The following is a 16,900-nucleotide window of genomic DNA, read 5'->3' as shown; positions in this document are numbered from 1 at the left end:
TCATTCTATCTATCTATCTATCTATCTATCTATCTATCTATCTATCTATCTATCTATCATTCTATCTATCTATCATTCTATCTATCTATCTATCTATCTATCTATCTATCTATCTATCTATCTATCTATCTATCTACCATTCTATCATTCTATCTATCATTCTATCTATCTATCATTCTATCTATCTATCTATCTATCTATCATTCTATCAATCTATCTATCTATCTATCCAACCAACCAAACCATCTCTAGCTTTATTCGCTACGATCATAAGACAGTCTCACTTTCTATCGAAACATCTTTAAACCTTTTCCACTACCAAAATAATACTTTGCAAGCCCACAAAGTTTCTTCTTGAACTTATTTTTCTACTTTAATTTATTATAATTGTTTTCTTCTTTTCTTTTAATTTTTGTTAGACCCAGTTTTTCCCATACGTATTCTCAATAAGCGCCTTTTGCCAGAATTCACTGATAATTTATCATAAACATTCAGTAGAGGCTCATTTGACAGTAAGGAGTTGTCAAACTTCCAGTAAGAGTTGCTTTTCTTCTGGTTATGACAGATAGACATATTCAAACCAATCAGGATTGCTTGGTGGTCTGATAAAGAAGGAAGAATTTCTGATTTAGTGGTTTATTCAGGCAGGGAGTCAGAAATTAACCAGAAACCTATCCTTGGCTGTACTGACCCATTATTATTCTTTCAAGTAAAATCTACAGTACATTGGGGTATTTAAATCTCCATATATCTATAAGATCTAATTCGGTCATAAAATTAGTCAAGATTGCATTTGAAATAGAACCAGCTCTTATCTAGGTTGTCATTCATAAAAAGATTAAAGTCACCTCCCAAAATAATTCTCAAATTCCCAGGTTTACTCTCGCTTTGTCTCGTTAATCTATTCTAGAGGACACAACTTCAAGTAGAGCTATATTGGCCATTTTGTTATTATAAACATACATGTTACCATGGTCATCATTAAAATAAACTATATATAAAAAAGAAATGCCCTTTAGGATCTGAAATTGATCACACAATTTTCCCATTGAACTTATGTTTAAGTCAGTACACCTGCACTATTGTTAGAGAACCATAGGTCATCTCTCCATTGTGATTTCCAAAATCTCCAATCATCAGGACCAGAATGAGCAATGAAAAGGTGGTATCAGAGCTTCCCTATAAAGAAGCAGTGAACATTCTGCCTTAGTACCAATGCAGTACCAATGCAGTACCAATGCAGTACCAATGCAGTACCAATGCAGATGCCTTCTAAATGGGTTTTATACCAGTTGTCATCGAGTTAATTTCAATATGTGACAACAGGCCAAAGTAAAGAAAAGAATGAGAGACAAATACAGTTTAGGATTTGTTGTTGTTGTTATCTTTATTAAAAACGGTGTGGCAACAACACACATGAGAACCATTAGATGTTTTAAAAGCGAGGTCAAGGTGTCACCATTGTCTCTGGAGTGAGATTGAAAAGTTGATTGCCATAATAATTACGAAAAGCTATTCATGTGGTTCACATGTTTTACAGCAAAATGCCATCACACATACAGTACAGTAACTTAAGACAACATGGCCGTCTATAATGAGCACAGTAACGTTAGGGGTCTTCCTCCCATGCATTGATGTTTCAATTGCACTCAAATAGAAATTGGAAGGAGTTCTACAGTATGTCTAAAACCATGCAACTGGTCAAAACTAATTAAGCCATGTCACTCTATACGTTGTTAAGGACAACACAAAAACAGCAGATATAGCTTGGTAATGTACATTAAATATCCAAAATTCACGATCAATATTAGATCAATTGAAAATAACACTTAACACAAATCCCCAAGCAAAGCAGTAATGGTTATCATGATGATAAAAATTCAGTGTGGTAGATTAAAAAAGGAACATTTACATGAGACTAGTTTAACTGAAGGAGATATTTGTTGTAATCTTATGTTTCTACAAACAAACCCTGTAATGACCTTAAAAGACCTTTCACCATACAACCTTAAGAACATTGTGAACTATATCTTTTCAAATCTATTTAAAAAAAAATAAAGAACATGCAATTTGAGTCTGAAGTAAGTCAATATGGTTCTTCCTATAACTTGTTTCCCTGAAATGAATGAGCCACCTAAACGACTCTCATGATGTCTCTGTGTCCATCAATTGTTTTTGGATGTCAAATATCCATCTTCCACTTTCATTTCCACACTGAAATTTGTTTTCAACTATAAGAGTATGAAAAACAATGTCATTGAAAGAACACGGTGTGTTGATGGCCAAGATGGAAGAACTTGTAGAGCACCTATATACAATAAGTTATTGCGAGTATTTATTCACTGAAAACTGAAAATAGGATTGGTACTTTGATCTCTGCTTGACTTCCTGCTTCATGATTGTACTCTATGGAATAATTACCATAATAAGTCAACGTTCCAGGAAAATAAAATACTGATGGGACTTAAAAACTTGAAAATCAGTACAATGTCAGACCTGCTGAAATGGCAAAAGAAGTCAAAGGTAAAAAGGATTATCAAATGTAGCGGTTCTTCAAGTTTCATACAGAAGGACTGGTGAACTGGCCACCAGCACAGTGACAGTAGAGAGGGAAGGCGCCGGAAGAGGGTCACTGCAGATGAGATGTCTTTCAACAAGGCAGACGATGGCCACAAATGTATCTGAATAAGACACGCCATAAATAATACAGACACAAATATACCTTCCTTCCTTTACCGGGGACATATCTGACAGAAAGAAAAGGCATTAAAATACAATTAAAATGTAAACAAAGAGATGCACGAGCTGCACCTCAGGAACTGAACCAGTCATCAATGGAACCTGTATTTGCGCGCAGGTTTGATGCTGACGTACGTCTTCTTCATCTCATCCGCCTCCTCCTTCTTGACGAGCTGGTAGCGCTCCCCTTTGGTGGTCACCACCTGGTTGCTGTGGTAACGCACCATCTTCTTGGGGGCCTGCATGTGTGCAGAGTTCAAAAACAGAATTTTAAGATTTTGCTTTGTTATGTTTTTATATTTCTAAGATTTTTTATTAATCTTTTCTTCTTTTTTTTGCCCAATAATATATCTGCCATTTAGCTGACGCTTTTATCCAAAGCGACTTACATTGCAGTGAGTGCATACATTTTTCAGTATATATGGTCCCAAACGGGAATCAAACCCACAACCTAAGCATTGTTAACGCCATGCGCTACCAACTGAGCCACAGAGGACACCAACTGAGCCACAGAGGACCTCTCTCGATATACAGTACGTAAGTAATGGGACAGTGAAGAGTTTTTTCTTATTTTGGCTCTACACTCCAAAAGTTTGGATTTTAAATCAAACAAGTACTATAAGGATAAGGTAGAGATTCTCAGTTTTTATTGGATGGTTATTTGTGTATATATTGGTTTAACTTTTCAGAAATTACTAGACTTTTTATGCACAGTCCCCCTATTTTAGCGTACCCAAAAGTAATGGGACAATTGGCTTGACAGGTGTTTCTGGTAAGTCAGATGTGTTCCGTCACATCATTTGTGCAGGCATAAGAGAGCTGTGTAGTATTGATTCTAGGTGTTGGATTTGCCTTTGGAGTTTGTTATTGGTGTCTGTCAACATGAGGACCAAAGAGGTATCAATGAAAGTCATTATTAGGCTGGAAAATCGGAATAAAACAGACAAAACCTTAGGCTTTCCAAAATCAACAATTTGGAACAAACTAAAGCACTGGTGAGCTCAGCAATCGCAAACAGGCTGGTAGGCCAAGGAAGACTTCGACAGTAGATGACCGAAGAATGCTCATCATAATTAAGAAAAAACCCAAAACAACCGTCCCACAGATCAGGAACACTCTCCAGGAGGCAGGTGTGAATGTGTCAAAGACTACCATCCGCAGAATACGTCACCAGCCGAACTACAGAGGCTTCACTGCAAGGTGCAAACCTCTAGTTATCCTCAAAAAAGACGGTCACTTCCAGTTTGCTAAAAAGTACCTTAAAGGCTGCAGAGGTCTGGAAAAAAGGTATTGTGGACAGATAAGATTCTTATCATGGACCAGAGTGATTGCAAGAGGAGAGTTTAGAGAAAAAAGGATCTGCCCAAGATTTACAGCATACCACCTCATCTGTGAAACATGCTGCAGGAGGTGATAGGATTGGGCATGTATAGCTACCACTAGAGTCTCAATTGATGATTGCACCTGCTGATCAGCAGCAGAATGTATTCTGAAGTGTACAGAAACATCTTGTCTGTTCGGGTACAAGAAAATGCCTCGAAATGTATTGGATGACGCTACATCATATAGTAAAACAATGACCCAAAACCTACTGCCATAGCGTCTACAGAGGTTTTCAGGTTCAAGTGGAAAGGTCTTGACTAGCCAAGTCAATGTTCAGATTTAAATCCATTTGAAGATGCAGATTATATGATTTTAGGCAAAAAGACCTCAAAACAAACAACAACTGAAGATGGCTGCAGTACAGGCCTGGCAGAGCATCACCAGAGAAGATACCTGGCATCTGGTGGGGTCAAAAGGTCGCAGACTTCAGGCAGTTATTGTATGCAAAGAATTGTCCACGAAATACTAAACATGAGTGCTTAATTTGGACATTTAATAAATCTGTCCCATTACTTTTGGGACTATGCATAAAAAGTGTTATAATTTCTGAATGGTGAAACCAATATACACACAAATAACATACAATAAAAGCTGAGAATCTCTATTTTATAACCGTTTGTAACTGTTTGACTTGTCTCTCTTTGTTACAATTGTCTCATGACTTCTGTATTCTATTTTCAAGTATTCTATGTGCCCCTCACCTCTGGCCTAGTAGCAGCCTATCAAATACACAACGCAGACTCAATAACACCAGGTGCTGGAGAAAGGGAGTAGAGGGATAAGGACCTGTGGCCTCCAAGGCCAGATTCCATGGCTAGTTTATATAGTTTATCTGGGAGATGAGTCCCAGAGAGAGAGAGACATAACCTGCTAGCCTGAAACATCATCTCTTTGTATCATTGAATAAAGTAGCCTCTCCAAAAGACGACAACCTTCAGATCTCTTTATTTCATCTCATTGCAAACCTGAAAACTATTGTGTTGCTGCGGAAGAAATCTTGTCACACTGTACCACCCTCTCTTGGTTTCTTGTACCATGTATGTTTTTATTGTGCTGTGATGTCTCATGTAGGTCCTGAAACTTTCAACTTATATAGAGCCTGAACAGCAAAAAAATAATCTTTTTGCTAAGAGTAGAATTATATACATTATTGATTGTCTGTCGGATATTAAGTCACGTGTTTTTTGTAGGGTTATTTTTAGATTAATATTGTTTTGTTTGCCTGCCATTTCTGAACCTTAGACCAAAGGTCAGACACCTGAGGCCAATATATTTCTAAGATTAATAAATGAATGAATGAATGAATGAATGAATGAAAGCTCTATTAGTCTGTTAGGGAACATTCTCTTCCTCCATCATTTTGTACATTTCGTAACTGAAAATGAAAGCAGACACTCACATCTTTGGGTGCAACAGGCCTGTGGGTCGTCCTGTCCTCCTCGTTGTCCACGTGCATGTACCTGGGAATTAACAACATTCCAGTCACTTATACACCTGATAACACGGAGACAAGACCTTGTTTACTCCTGCCACTGTGGGAGTCAATCAATATCAACCGCAACTTACTTCTCCAGGATGCTCTCTTTCATCTTCTGGTCTGCCTGAGGGGACACAACCTTCCCGTGGTTCACCTGAGAGGGTAAGGGTAACAAACAAACAAACAAACAAATGTTTTATTTGCCAATCAATCGTCATCAATCACCTGTTTGGAATGTGGTATTTCCCCTGGAGCAGTTAGGGGTTAAGTGCCTTGCTCAAGGGCACAATGGCAGTGTAGGCACCTTAGATATGAAGCTCACATCCGGCTCCCTCCTGGGGTGGGGATTGAACCAGTGACCTACGGATTGCTCTCGAGCCTCTCTTGCCTCTAACCTCTAAGCTACCTGCCGCCCCAACCTGGTTGTTAAAGGCCCACTAAAGTCACGTTGATTTCCATATCAAATCATTTCTGGGTAAATGTTACATACTTAAAAAAAGAAAGAAAAAAAAAGCAATAAGTACCATTTTTGATTGACAGTTCACATTTTTGATTGACAGTTCGTCTCGTGAACTTTTCGTTCCTTGGTTCAATTTTTTTTTTTTAGCTGGCTATAAGTTGACCAGTTCGTTAGCAGCCTATAGTGTCTCTCATGCGGATTCATGCCTGTTTTTCTAGCTTGCAAAATACAACAGTGTGCTAGCTCACACTTAGGCTACATATTCTAAACATTCTTGCTGCATTTTACCACAACATTATATAGGGGCGGCAGGTAGCCTGTACATGTAGAGAGGCCGGCCAGCCATCGGAAGGTCGCTGGTTCGATCCCCAGGGAGCCAGATGTGAGCTGGTGACTGGAAGGTTGCTGGCATCATATCTAATGTATCCTACCACCTCTGCCGTTGTGCCCTTGAGCAAGGCACTTAACCCCTAACTGCATCCAGACCTCTGTTCTCCCTTGGGGGTGTGCAGTGTGTGTGGTCTTGGAGGGGGAGTATGCAGTGTGTGTTGTCTCGGGGTGATGACAATTGATTGCATGACAAATTAACAGGCTTATAATCTAGTCTCGGCTGTTATCTGTCGATGCCGTGAGCTGACAATGTGTCCACTGCTAGTGCTGGCTAAAACGGGAGGTACAGTAAGTGAAATGTAAACAAATTATATAATTGGTTTATTTGACTGACTTTTACTACCCAGAGCTTCCTATTGGAGTATAACATGAGCAGGTCGTGGTGACGTATGCATACCCTCTTAAACCACACCCATTGAAAACTAAACATCTGAGGGAGAGTAGCAGGGCTAGTGTTTTACATAAAGAGTATTGGAAAACGCCAGAAACTTTGTTTTTCATATTTGGGTGATGCTAATTTGATCTGGTGAAGCCAAAACTCGAACCAAAACACTGGAAATTACGACTTTCACATCAGTGGCCACAGGGGTGTGCCGTGTACTTTGAAAGATTGTTACAGATTTTGGCATCATCATCCAAACCATTTTTAGATAAATGCCATTTAACTGACGCTTTTATCCAAAGTGACTTACACTGCAGTGAGTGCATACATTTCAGTATATATGGTCCTAGCGGGAATCAAACCCACAACCTAAGCGTTGTTAGCGCCATGCTCTACCAACTGAGCCACAGAGGACCACATTTTGATATTATCCATAATCGGAGAATATTAATTCCTGTCTCAAAATAATTACTCCATTTGCCAGTTTAGCTGCCTGTAAAGGAATGTGAGAAGTGCCTGCTGCCCTGATTGGATCAGGGTTGTGTACTGGCCTCCTGCCTTCCACCACAAGGTCTCTCGCGCACAAAAGTCGAACGAACGACGTGCAGCAGTGTCCTTGGCTCAAACGCATACCTTCCAAAACTGGGAATAATGTATAAGAAATAAAAACTATTGATCTTTGATTTTGTGTAAATATAATATATTTAGCATTTGTAACAGAGGTAGAGGAGTCGCAAACTGGCATGGCAATACTTTTAGCAGCAATAGATCACAGCCATATACATTTTTAATAGTGTTATTTTATTAATTTTTAATAGAGTGTTAGCCGCAAGACACACCGTGGCAACAGTGACACATTTGGTTTAGTATGAATTTGACATTGATAATTATGATTGTGACCTGATATTCAGTACTGTTCACAGTCAAAGGGGAGAGGTCTGGAGGTATAGAGTGGGTTATGCAAAAATATAGCTCTTGATACAAGGCACAGACTCAATAAGGTGTGATAGCAACACCTTGGGGATAGACTGAGATAACATGATTAGTAGACTTCACCTGAAATTGCCTACTACTGCAGTCAATGACCATTACATAATCCAGGAAATGTTTAAAGAAAAAGCAGAATCAGATGGACTAATGGAATCACTCTTAAGACAAGTCAGACAACCGAGGAACATCTCGCCAAAAACAATTCTTTATAAAGACATTGTACAATGTTTGGATACATAAGATTTTATATTTTCTCAGATGGTGTTTGGAAGCCGCATGTAACATCTAAGGAGATACCGCATGAACATTACTGTTTCACAAAACGGAAAACCTCTGAAGGAGAATCTTAAACTTGAAGGACTGGTAAACATATTTTCTCAGACTGTGTTCTGAAACTGGAGGTCGGTGTTTGGAGACTATGAACACATAGTTCTGTTGCACAACATGGAGCTCAGGAGGGAGCAGCTGGAGCATTACACTTGAAGGACTCCTACATGGCCAGAACAATCATGGAATTAGGAGTTAGGTGTGACAAGAACTATCAAACCAACATACAGAAGGTAATGCTCTGCATCCTGCTTCAAACTGGGTGAGAGACCAAAAGGGGTAAAATACGCAGTTCTTGGCTCAGTCCACACAGCTGGCTGGACCAGAGCACGGACTGCTCTGCTGCCGATTACACCAAGTAAAACATTCTTTAAACACAGACGTTGTCACTGTCCTTTTATTTTCTTACACAAGGGAGTGACATATCTCTAGTGTTTACAATCTCTGCTACAACACAGAGCACAATCACCAACAAACACTGAAGGGTTTGTTGGCGCCGCCGATGCCGGTCGCCGTTGTGAGAGCTCCGCAGAGGATGTGCGTTTTTTTAGCTTTTATGTGTTTTCTGTTGCACTACTCTGTGGCTCTGTCACTTTTGAATTTCACTGTATACTTGTATGCACGTGACAAATAAAGAATCTTGAATCTTGGGTTTAACTCATTTAGTGTCCGAGGGTGAATAAAGTCGAACAAGGGTGACTTTATTCACCATAAACATATAAATTATGATGCTTCATTTTGTAGCCAATCAAAGTATTGTTGCTAGGTAAACACCACATAGAACACTCGGTGCTCTGGGCGGTGAGTGTTCCAGAATTCTTTGGCAGTTGTTGAGTTAATGCAAGTTAGTGACTCACATTGAGAGGAGTGTGGCTGAGCTGGACGTCTCCCTCTATGATGAGGCGCACTGCCTCCTCCATGTCACCCTTGGCGATGGACAGGGCGCTCCGAGCCTCTGATAGGCCGCACTTAGGGAACATCTCCAGCAGGTGCTGCTCCTGGGCCTCCCACTCCGACTGGGGGACCTGGACAGACACAGCCACAGTTTATGGTATAATTATGGTAAATGACTCATTTTGTCACTCGAGATATATACCTAGACAATATAGTCTCCATTTCCTGAACTAAAACCATAAAACAAACTGCCACCATCCTCAGAACTGATATTTGTTTCTGGCTTAGACTGGCAGTATAGCCTATCACCTACATACAAGGTCCTTACATAGAGGCAGTGGTAGAACTTCTCTGTCAAAGTTCCTCTTTACTGTTGTCCCTACACACAGCGGCTGTGTAGCGAGACGTTGTTGCCTGTGACATCGTCTCAGCCTGAAGCCTGAGAGTGTAGCTACAACGTATCGTAAGTAAGTACTGCGTATTTCGACAGAAACAATTAAAGTTCCAACACAACATAATGGATTGAACGCTAATTTGTCATCACAGTGAAGGTATTCAAAGTAGAATTTGCTTCGATGGACTAAGCCTAACCCTTTAGATTTAGTTGTAAATCACACTGCTGTTGTGCCCTTGAGCAAGGCACTTAAACCCTAACTGAACCTATGAGCTCTGCTCTCCCTGGGGGTGCGCAGTGCAGGTATGTTATCTCAGGGGGGAGTGCAGAAAATACCACATTCCAAACAGTAATTGATTGATTGATTGATGATTGATTGGCAAATAAAACCTGGTTTGTTTGTTTGTTTGTTTAATACCTTGGCGGTGGCGCCCTCTGTCTGTGTAGTAAGGCAGCGCGTCTCTCTTGCCGGAGGCTCCATGGGGACAGGGCTGGCTTTCAGTGGAATATCCTCTATCCTCGCCTTGGGCGCGCTATTTTCTGCATCAAACAAATGAGTAATCACATTGAACCACTCATTCAGCTACAATAGCATGGTTAGCAGGCATATGACGCCCATTTTCCAGTGCTTCACATCATGAAGGTCATGCTCACGTATTTGTTTCTTGTTTTTTTTCCAAGTACAAGTTGTGAAATTAACCGACATCATTTGAAGATTATGTAGAGCTCATTTTGGCACAATATAATATAATATAATATAATAATATAATATAAGTGACAAAAGGGGATATTATGTGTATGTCTATTACCTGAACTCCGAGCAGTGGCTAGTTTTGAGGCCAAGCTGAACATCATGTCACAGACTGTGACACTGTGAAGCAGAAGGGTGCAAGGCGTTCAGACATTAACGTAAACATAAACATGAATACAGCAAAGGTAACTGTGATTATAATATAATAACATATAATAATAATAGTAATATAACATTACAATATAAATATATGTCATTTAGCTGACGCTTTTATCCAAAGCGACTTACATTGCAGTGAGTGCATACATTTCAGTATATTCGGTCGCAGCAGGGCTCAAACCCACAACCTAAGTGTTGTTGGCGCCATTCTCTACCAACTGAGCCACAAAGGTCCACCGTAAGTACCATTATGGTACTTACAAGTTCACAATTTGTTTATGTATATTTTCTAAAAAAAAATAACTTCTGTCTGTGCTGAATGCAGTTGCCTGCCCACACACCAGGCATTGATGAGACGTGCAACGAGACTGTGGTTACTGCTCCTTCGTACCTGTCGATTTCAGCAAAGCCGGGGATGTAAGCCTCCAGCATCTCAACGAAGACCTCCACATCAAAGTTCTCCTCCACGCTGTCCTGGGAACCCAGGTCCTCCAGCACCCCAGTGATGTAGGAGAGGAGCACGTCATCCAGGGTGCTGCACACACACACACAGGACATGCACGCACGCACGCACAACAATAAAATAGCAAATATAATAGACAACGGTTAGGGTTAGACTGAGTGTTATTTCTAATTTGCTTTCATTGTGGCTTAAATTATTCTCAAATCTCTCAAATACATTGATAGCACAGTACCAGAGTCTGGAGATATGCAAGCTAACATTACAGAGCAAAATATTCAAGCAGAATATAAAACAATATCTACAATGAAAGTGTTAGGCCATGACAACATCATCTCTTTAGGGTAGCCTAATGCAATGGCATTGCAACTGTGGTAGATAACTACTGTACATGCAATTTGCGTCTTACCTCAAATCTGCATTGGGAATATATGACTGGATGAACTCATGCAATGCATCGTGGATTATTTTGTGAAGGTCCATAGCGTTCTCAAAACCTGGTGAATAAATCAAACTGTCAATTCAAAACACGCTGTAGCCACATAGCTTCAGTACTACACTAATACTGTTCCATAAATATCAAACAGTGTCAACTGTGCGTATCGGTGCCAAATATGAATATCAGTCACTTGGTTGACACCACAGGCGTATCGGTTGATAGGTAACTCACTTATATATATATATATATAAATAAAAAAAAATCACATAACTTGGCTGCTCTCTGGCTAAAGGATATTGTTAGCTATCTAAATTTAGTGACGGTCCGAGTCTCCTATGATCGCACTGCACTGGAATTGACCACTGGCAGCTAACTAGGCTAGCTTGCATAGCATTTCCTGTTGTTTTTTGAATCTCGCCTTTTCTACCACTTTGGGGTTGTAGGTTTTTCTCAACATAACAAGCTACTGGTTAGCTACCATTTACAACTGCTGGTTGTCGGTAAACAAGCCAGATTATAGAAGTCAAGACACACAATAGCTAGCTAGGCTAGCAGCTAGCTACAAAACCAAGCTGCTACCAAGCTGGTTTGCAAGCTAGCTGATTAAACCAGACACTAGCTACAAGTTTTCACTTTATATTACTCTGAATAAAAAATTCACTGGACTGACAAGCTTGTTAAAATGTCTGCATAACATATTACGCAGCTAGCTACGGAGAAGATCTCATTGTTTTTAAGCTAGCGCTAGCTATGTCGTTTAGCTAACAAAGTCACTTACGTTTGGCGGAAATCTTTTTTTTTTTTTTTTTTTTTATTAAAAAAAAAACAAAGAAAGAAAATAAAAGGTAATATCAACCTCTTCTCCTCTACGAGGCAGCCGGCTACAGGGCTATCGGGAATGCATGTAGGTATCTCCCCAGCTAGCAGGAGCAGCCCGCGGTGACCCGGGTTCAAAACACATGACGTCACCTCACACAAATGTAAATAGAACCTCGTGCGCTGCACCTGAACCGGGAGGCAGTAGGGCCGTATGTTACACTACAGGTAGCATATACTGTATATATATATGCCATTTAGCTGACACTTTTATCCAAAGCGACTTACATCGTAGTGAGTGCATACATTTTTCAGTATATATGGTCCCAGCGGGAGTCTAACCCACAACCTAGGCGTTGTTAGCGCCGTGCTCTACCAACTGAGCCACAGAGGACCACAGGTAGTAAGTGGTATGTCACACTACATGTAGTTATACGGGAAAGTGGACAACAGTAATCATCTACCTTTTCTTAGCAATGATTATGGATCTCCAGGGGCCATCGACACAAGTACATTGTGAAAGTATAGCCCTACATATATACATATCGAACCAAAACACTGGAAATTACGACTTTCACTTCAGTGGCCACAGGGGTGTGCCGAGTACTTGGAGCGATCGTTACAGATTTTGGGTTCACCATCCAAACCATTTTTAGACAAATGCCATTTAGCTGATGCTTTTATCCAAAGCGACTTACATTGCAGTGAGTGCATACATTTCAGTATATATGGTCCTAGCGGGAATCAAACCCACAACCTTAGCGTTGTTACCGCCATGCTCTACCAACTGAGCCACAGAGGACCACATCAAACGCAAAATATCTGATCCCAACTAAAGCAAGTGTGAAACGTCGGATTACAAGGAAGAGACACATTTTGTAGAAAATGTGCTGTGAACCCTTTTCACATTGCGTCAGCCAATACTCTTGTTACTCCAAGACCTTTGCTCTCCGCTTTTTGTCAACCTCCCATAACTGACAAGGTCTGTTTTTTTTTATTACTTCTATTTTATTTTATTCTATTTTAAAACTTATTGTTGCACTACTCTGTGGCACTGTCACTTTTGCATTTCACTGTATACTTGTATGCACGTGACAAATAAAGAATCTTGAATCTTGTTTGTGTAATGTCAGTATGGAAAGAGAACAATGGCCTTTAGATGGTGTTGTCTAGGCAGGTGTGGAGAGGGGATAGTCCCCCCCCCCTTCTTCTCCTAGTTTCCCCATACATAGTTGATGATTACCGTTATCTGAAGCACCATCCTCTATTTCAACTAATTCATCTTCTAGACTTTCCACAGTAGACCCTCCCAGTCTGTGTTGGTATTATAGCAGGTATGTAGTTTTAAATTATTAATGCCCGCTCTATTGTTTTCCAGCTCTCTTGGAAGGGTTTCTTGCCAGCTGTACTATTTCATCAAGTGAATGCAGGAAATACAGTACATGCTACTGATAAAGGGCCCAGGAGAGCACCTTTCAACTTGGCTGAACTCTGTTTAAACTCTCTGAGGTCGTAGTCACGTGGGGGCGTCATGTCAGGGAAAAAACAAGATCTATGGATCATACGCTGCACCTTGGTAGGCTTTGTTAACCTCTCCCGCTGAATTATGAGGATATTAAAACTTGTTCACCTGAATGCCCTATTAGTCTAATGTCCGCCTAAAAACCAGACCCAAACTAAACTGCTTATAACATTAGAAATATGATGATCAGATGCAAAAGCAGGATGCCATTTGATTGGTGACACCTTGAAGGTTTTGTGTGGATCTGCTCAGATCATAGTTCAGAATAACATACTACATATGACAAGGAGACAAAGTAATTAATAATCAAATTAAAGCAGAATTTGGGCCTAAATATGGGCCCTTCCGGCTTAAGAGGTTAAATATCCATTGAAGGGAAGTAGCCTGTTTCCCATTTACATCATGCTTTATCTTCATTTATTTTATTATTATTGATAATTCTTTTATTTATTTATTTTTATTCTTTTACCACACATTGACTATCTTTCTTGTTTATAACAACAATTGTGTACTATTATTTGATGTATATCGCCCACCTATTCATCCCATATAGTTTATTACATGTGAAATAGGGTTGTAAAAAACAAAGTGTTATAACATAAGTCAGGATACTATAGGATACTATTCACTCAGAATGATACAAGGGTTGCCTATATAAATTATAATGTGAAATAAAACGTAACAATAATTGTTCAATCACTTACAGAGAATTTACTGTGTACAGTATATTCACAAAATAACACAGTAAAATTGGTGAAAACTGAGCCCAAAGTAACACTAGATGGCGGCATTGAGTCATTATACAGTTTAGGCTGATTGAACCCCTGAGTATTCATTGTTTTGATGTTTTTTGGGGGGATGATTTGCTCATGAGACTTGCCAGTAACAACAACAACAACAACAACAACAACAACAACAACAACAACAACAACTTGCAGTTATCAGAGCAGATCCAAAATTGTTTGCAGAGTGTGTTGGTAAATTAGTCAGTACTCATAATTAAGTCTTTACCTCAATTTAGGAAACAAGGGGCTCTCAGGGTAAGTCTTGGTTTCGATGTTTAATCTACATGTGTGTCCAAGTATTTGCCTTTTGAAAAAATACAGATACCTACAAATTATTGAATAGGAATCCATTGAAAAATGCTGGATCAAAACACCCACATTTCTGTCTTAACACGAAAAAAGTTTCAAATCTGTTAAGAAATTCCCTGAAACTGGGAAAATAACATCTCTATCCAGATCTACCGGCGGATAAACTAGTGTGTTTTTATTATCACTTTTCAGATAGTTAGACGAAAAAAAATCCTGTCGTTCTGCAGCCGGGGAACACCTCGGGGATTACGGCTACAGTTACAGTTATGAGCTTTGCTATCTGGTCAGGCTGCACAGGCCTGCTTTGTTCCAGTTCCCCTGGTTTGCCATTATGAGCACTGGAGATCCATTTTCCACCTGATGGCATGAGGTGCCCCATCTGACTGTGTGCCAAGGCCCAGGTGTGTTTCTGTGTGTGTGTGTGTGTGTGCGCGCGTGCGTGTGTGTGTGTGTATGTGTGTGTGTACGCTTGTGTGCATGATTCTGTGCGTGTGTGCGTGCCTGTGTGTGTGTGTGTGCGTGCGTGCGTGCGTGTGCATGATTCTGTGCGTGTGTGCGTGCCTGTGTGTGTGTGTGCGCGCGTGCGTGCGTGTGTGTGTGTGTGTGTGTGTATGTGTGTGTGTACGCTTGTGTGCATGATTCTGTGCGTGCCTGTGTGTGTGTGTGCGTGCGTGCGTGCGTGCAAGAGAGAGAGCGAGTGAGAGAGAGAGGGAGAGCAAATTCACTATGCCCATGGACAGACTCTCATTGAACCTGCAGGGGCTCCTGTTCTACCAAGCACATGGACACAAAGAGTCACTGCACGATATATACATACAGTTATATGACAGTTTACATAATGTTGACAGTTACACATAATAGTGTAATAATAGATGGAATATTAAAGATGTTGCTGTGTTTTGTAGATGAAACTCAGAGGAGGGAAATTATTACTGTATGCTATTTCATTACATCCTAATTTCAGTTTGTTCAAATTGGGTAGTAGGTAGGATATGATGTGTTAGAGAGCAAATAAAAAGAATAACTTCAAAGTGAGAAAAATTATAACAAGCAAAGATTGGGTGAAAGGTGGATGTTATTTGCCCTATATTCATACCTCATGCACATTTTCAGGATCTGCACCGCAAGTTTACAAAAAACAATTTCAGTTTCTATAATGAATATTTAGAGACAGTTGAATAGAGAAGTGGAACATTTATGGAAACTAAATTAATATTAGATGTATTTACAACTCCATGAGGGCAGGATAATTTTTTCCACAAAGTTAAAAAGCAACAAAGCTAGTATTTCTGATGGGAAAAGTGTAATCACATAAAAAAAGTTATAATAACTGATTTGTTTTGACATTATAGTGAGGCGAAAATGTATTGCCTCTTGAGAATTCTTTGACAGATTTTACTCAAGAATGAATTGAAATCCAGTGGTTTCTACAATCAGACAATTCTAAATGAGAAGTAATTCATGTTTAGTTAATTCCACTAATGAGTGAAATAACTTTGCAATAAGTTTAAAATAAATACATGCTTTAAAATGATCAGTCATTGTGCTTGAGGGGGCAAAACAGAGCAGTTCATGAATACTTTAGTTCAGTGTATAATTTTAGCCATTCTTCAACTGAACATGAAGAACGAAAGCAGCAGACTGAAGTCCTACATTGCTCTAACTGGTAATAATTGTCTTGGAAATTTGTTTTTGAATGCTACGTATTTGTCTTTATTGTTTCGTATGTTTACACGTTTCTTCCGCCTGTGGGTTAGGGGTAGGGTTAGGGGTAGAGTTAGGGGTAGGGGTAGGGGTAGGGGTACGATCGAGCATGTCATGCAACAAAGCCGAGTCAGAACACAGAGTGTGGATATTGTACAAGCGGCACAGATTTCAATTTTCGTACAGACAATGGGGGAGGGGGGTGTCTGAGTTCAAATGTTCTAGTTTCCCCATCCTCGACAGAGTCACCAAACACTTTGTGAATGATTTACTGCCAAATTAATTACCCTTTACCCAACTTTAGACAATAATACTCTGAGCTGTCTGTCGGAACAGTTCTCTAATTACACTATTAATGTTTGATTTGCAGTTCAGCCAGAGTGACTTCATATTTAAACTTTATTATATTTTCTTAGTGAATGTGTAGCATTGCATCCACAATAGAATAGCTCTGATGTATTTGATATTTTCAATTGAATTACCTGTGCGGCAAAAATGGAATCAGCATATTTTACTTGG

At 39.7% G+C, this 16,900-nt stretch overlaps 1 protein-coding gene across 2 annotated transcripts; it reads right to left on the bottom strand.

The window, feature by feature from the left end:
• Positions 1-1,383: 1,383 nt before the first annotated feature.
• cuedc2 (CUE domain containing 2) lies at positions 1,384-12,155 on the bottom strand. 2 transcript variants are annotated; one of them, XM_083695179.1, is made up of 9 exons: positions 12,024-12,155; positions 11,216-11,303; positions 10,738-10,881; positions 10,246-10,307; positions 9,855-9,976; positions 9,006-9,173; positions 5,689-5,753; positions 5,522-5,582; positions 1,384-2,978 (listed from the first exon to the last, which is right to left on the bottom strand). In XM_083695179.1, exons 2-9 carry the CDS (start codon positions 11,287-11,289, stop codon positions 2,832-2,834), a joined length of 843 nt encoding a protein of 280 aa, XP_083551305.1. In that variant the 5' UTR covers positions 11,290-11,303; positions 12,024-12,155; the 3' UTR covers positions 1,384-2,831. The 2 variants fall into 2 exon arrangements, with proteins under 2 accessions (XP_083551305.1, XP_083551304.1); XM_083695178.1 differs by lacking the exon at positions 12,024-12,155 and adding an exon at positions 11,477-11,547.
• Between the last annotated feature and the right edge of the window lie 4,745 nt (positions 12,156-16,900).

Source organism: Argentina silus (genome assembly GCF_951799395.1).
Source record: "Argentina silus genome assembly, chromosome: X".
Taxonomy (NCBI): domain Eukaryota; kingdom Metazoa; phylum Chordata; class Actinopteri; order Argentiniformes; family Argentinidae; genus Argentina; species Argentina silus.
This window is presented reverse-complemented; position numbering and strand designations above follow the sequence as displayed.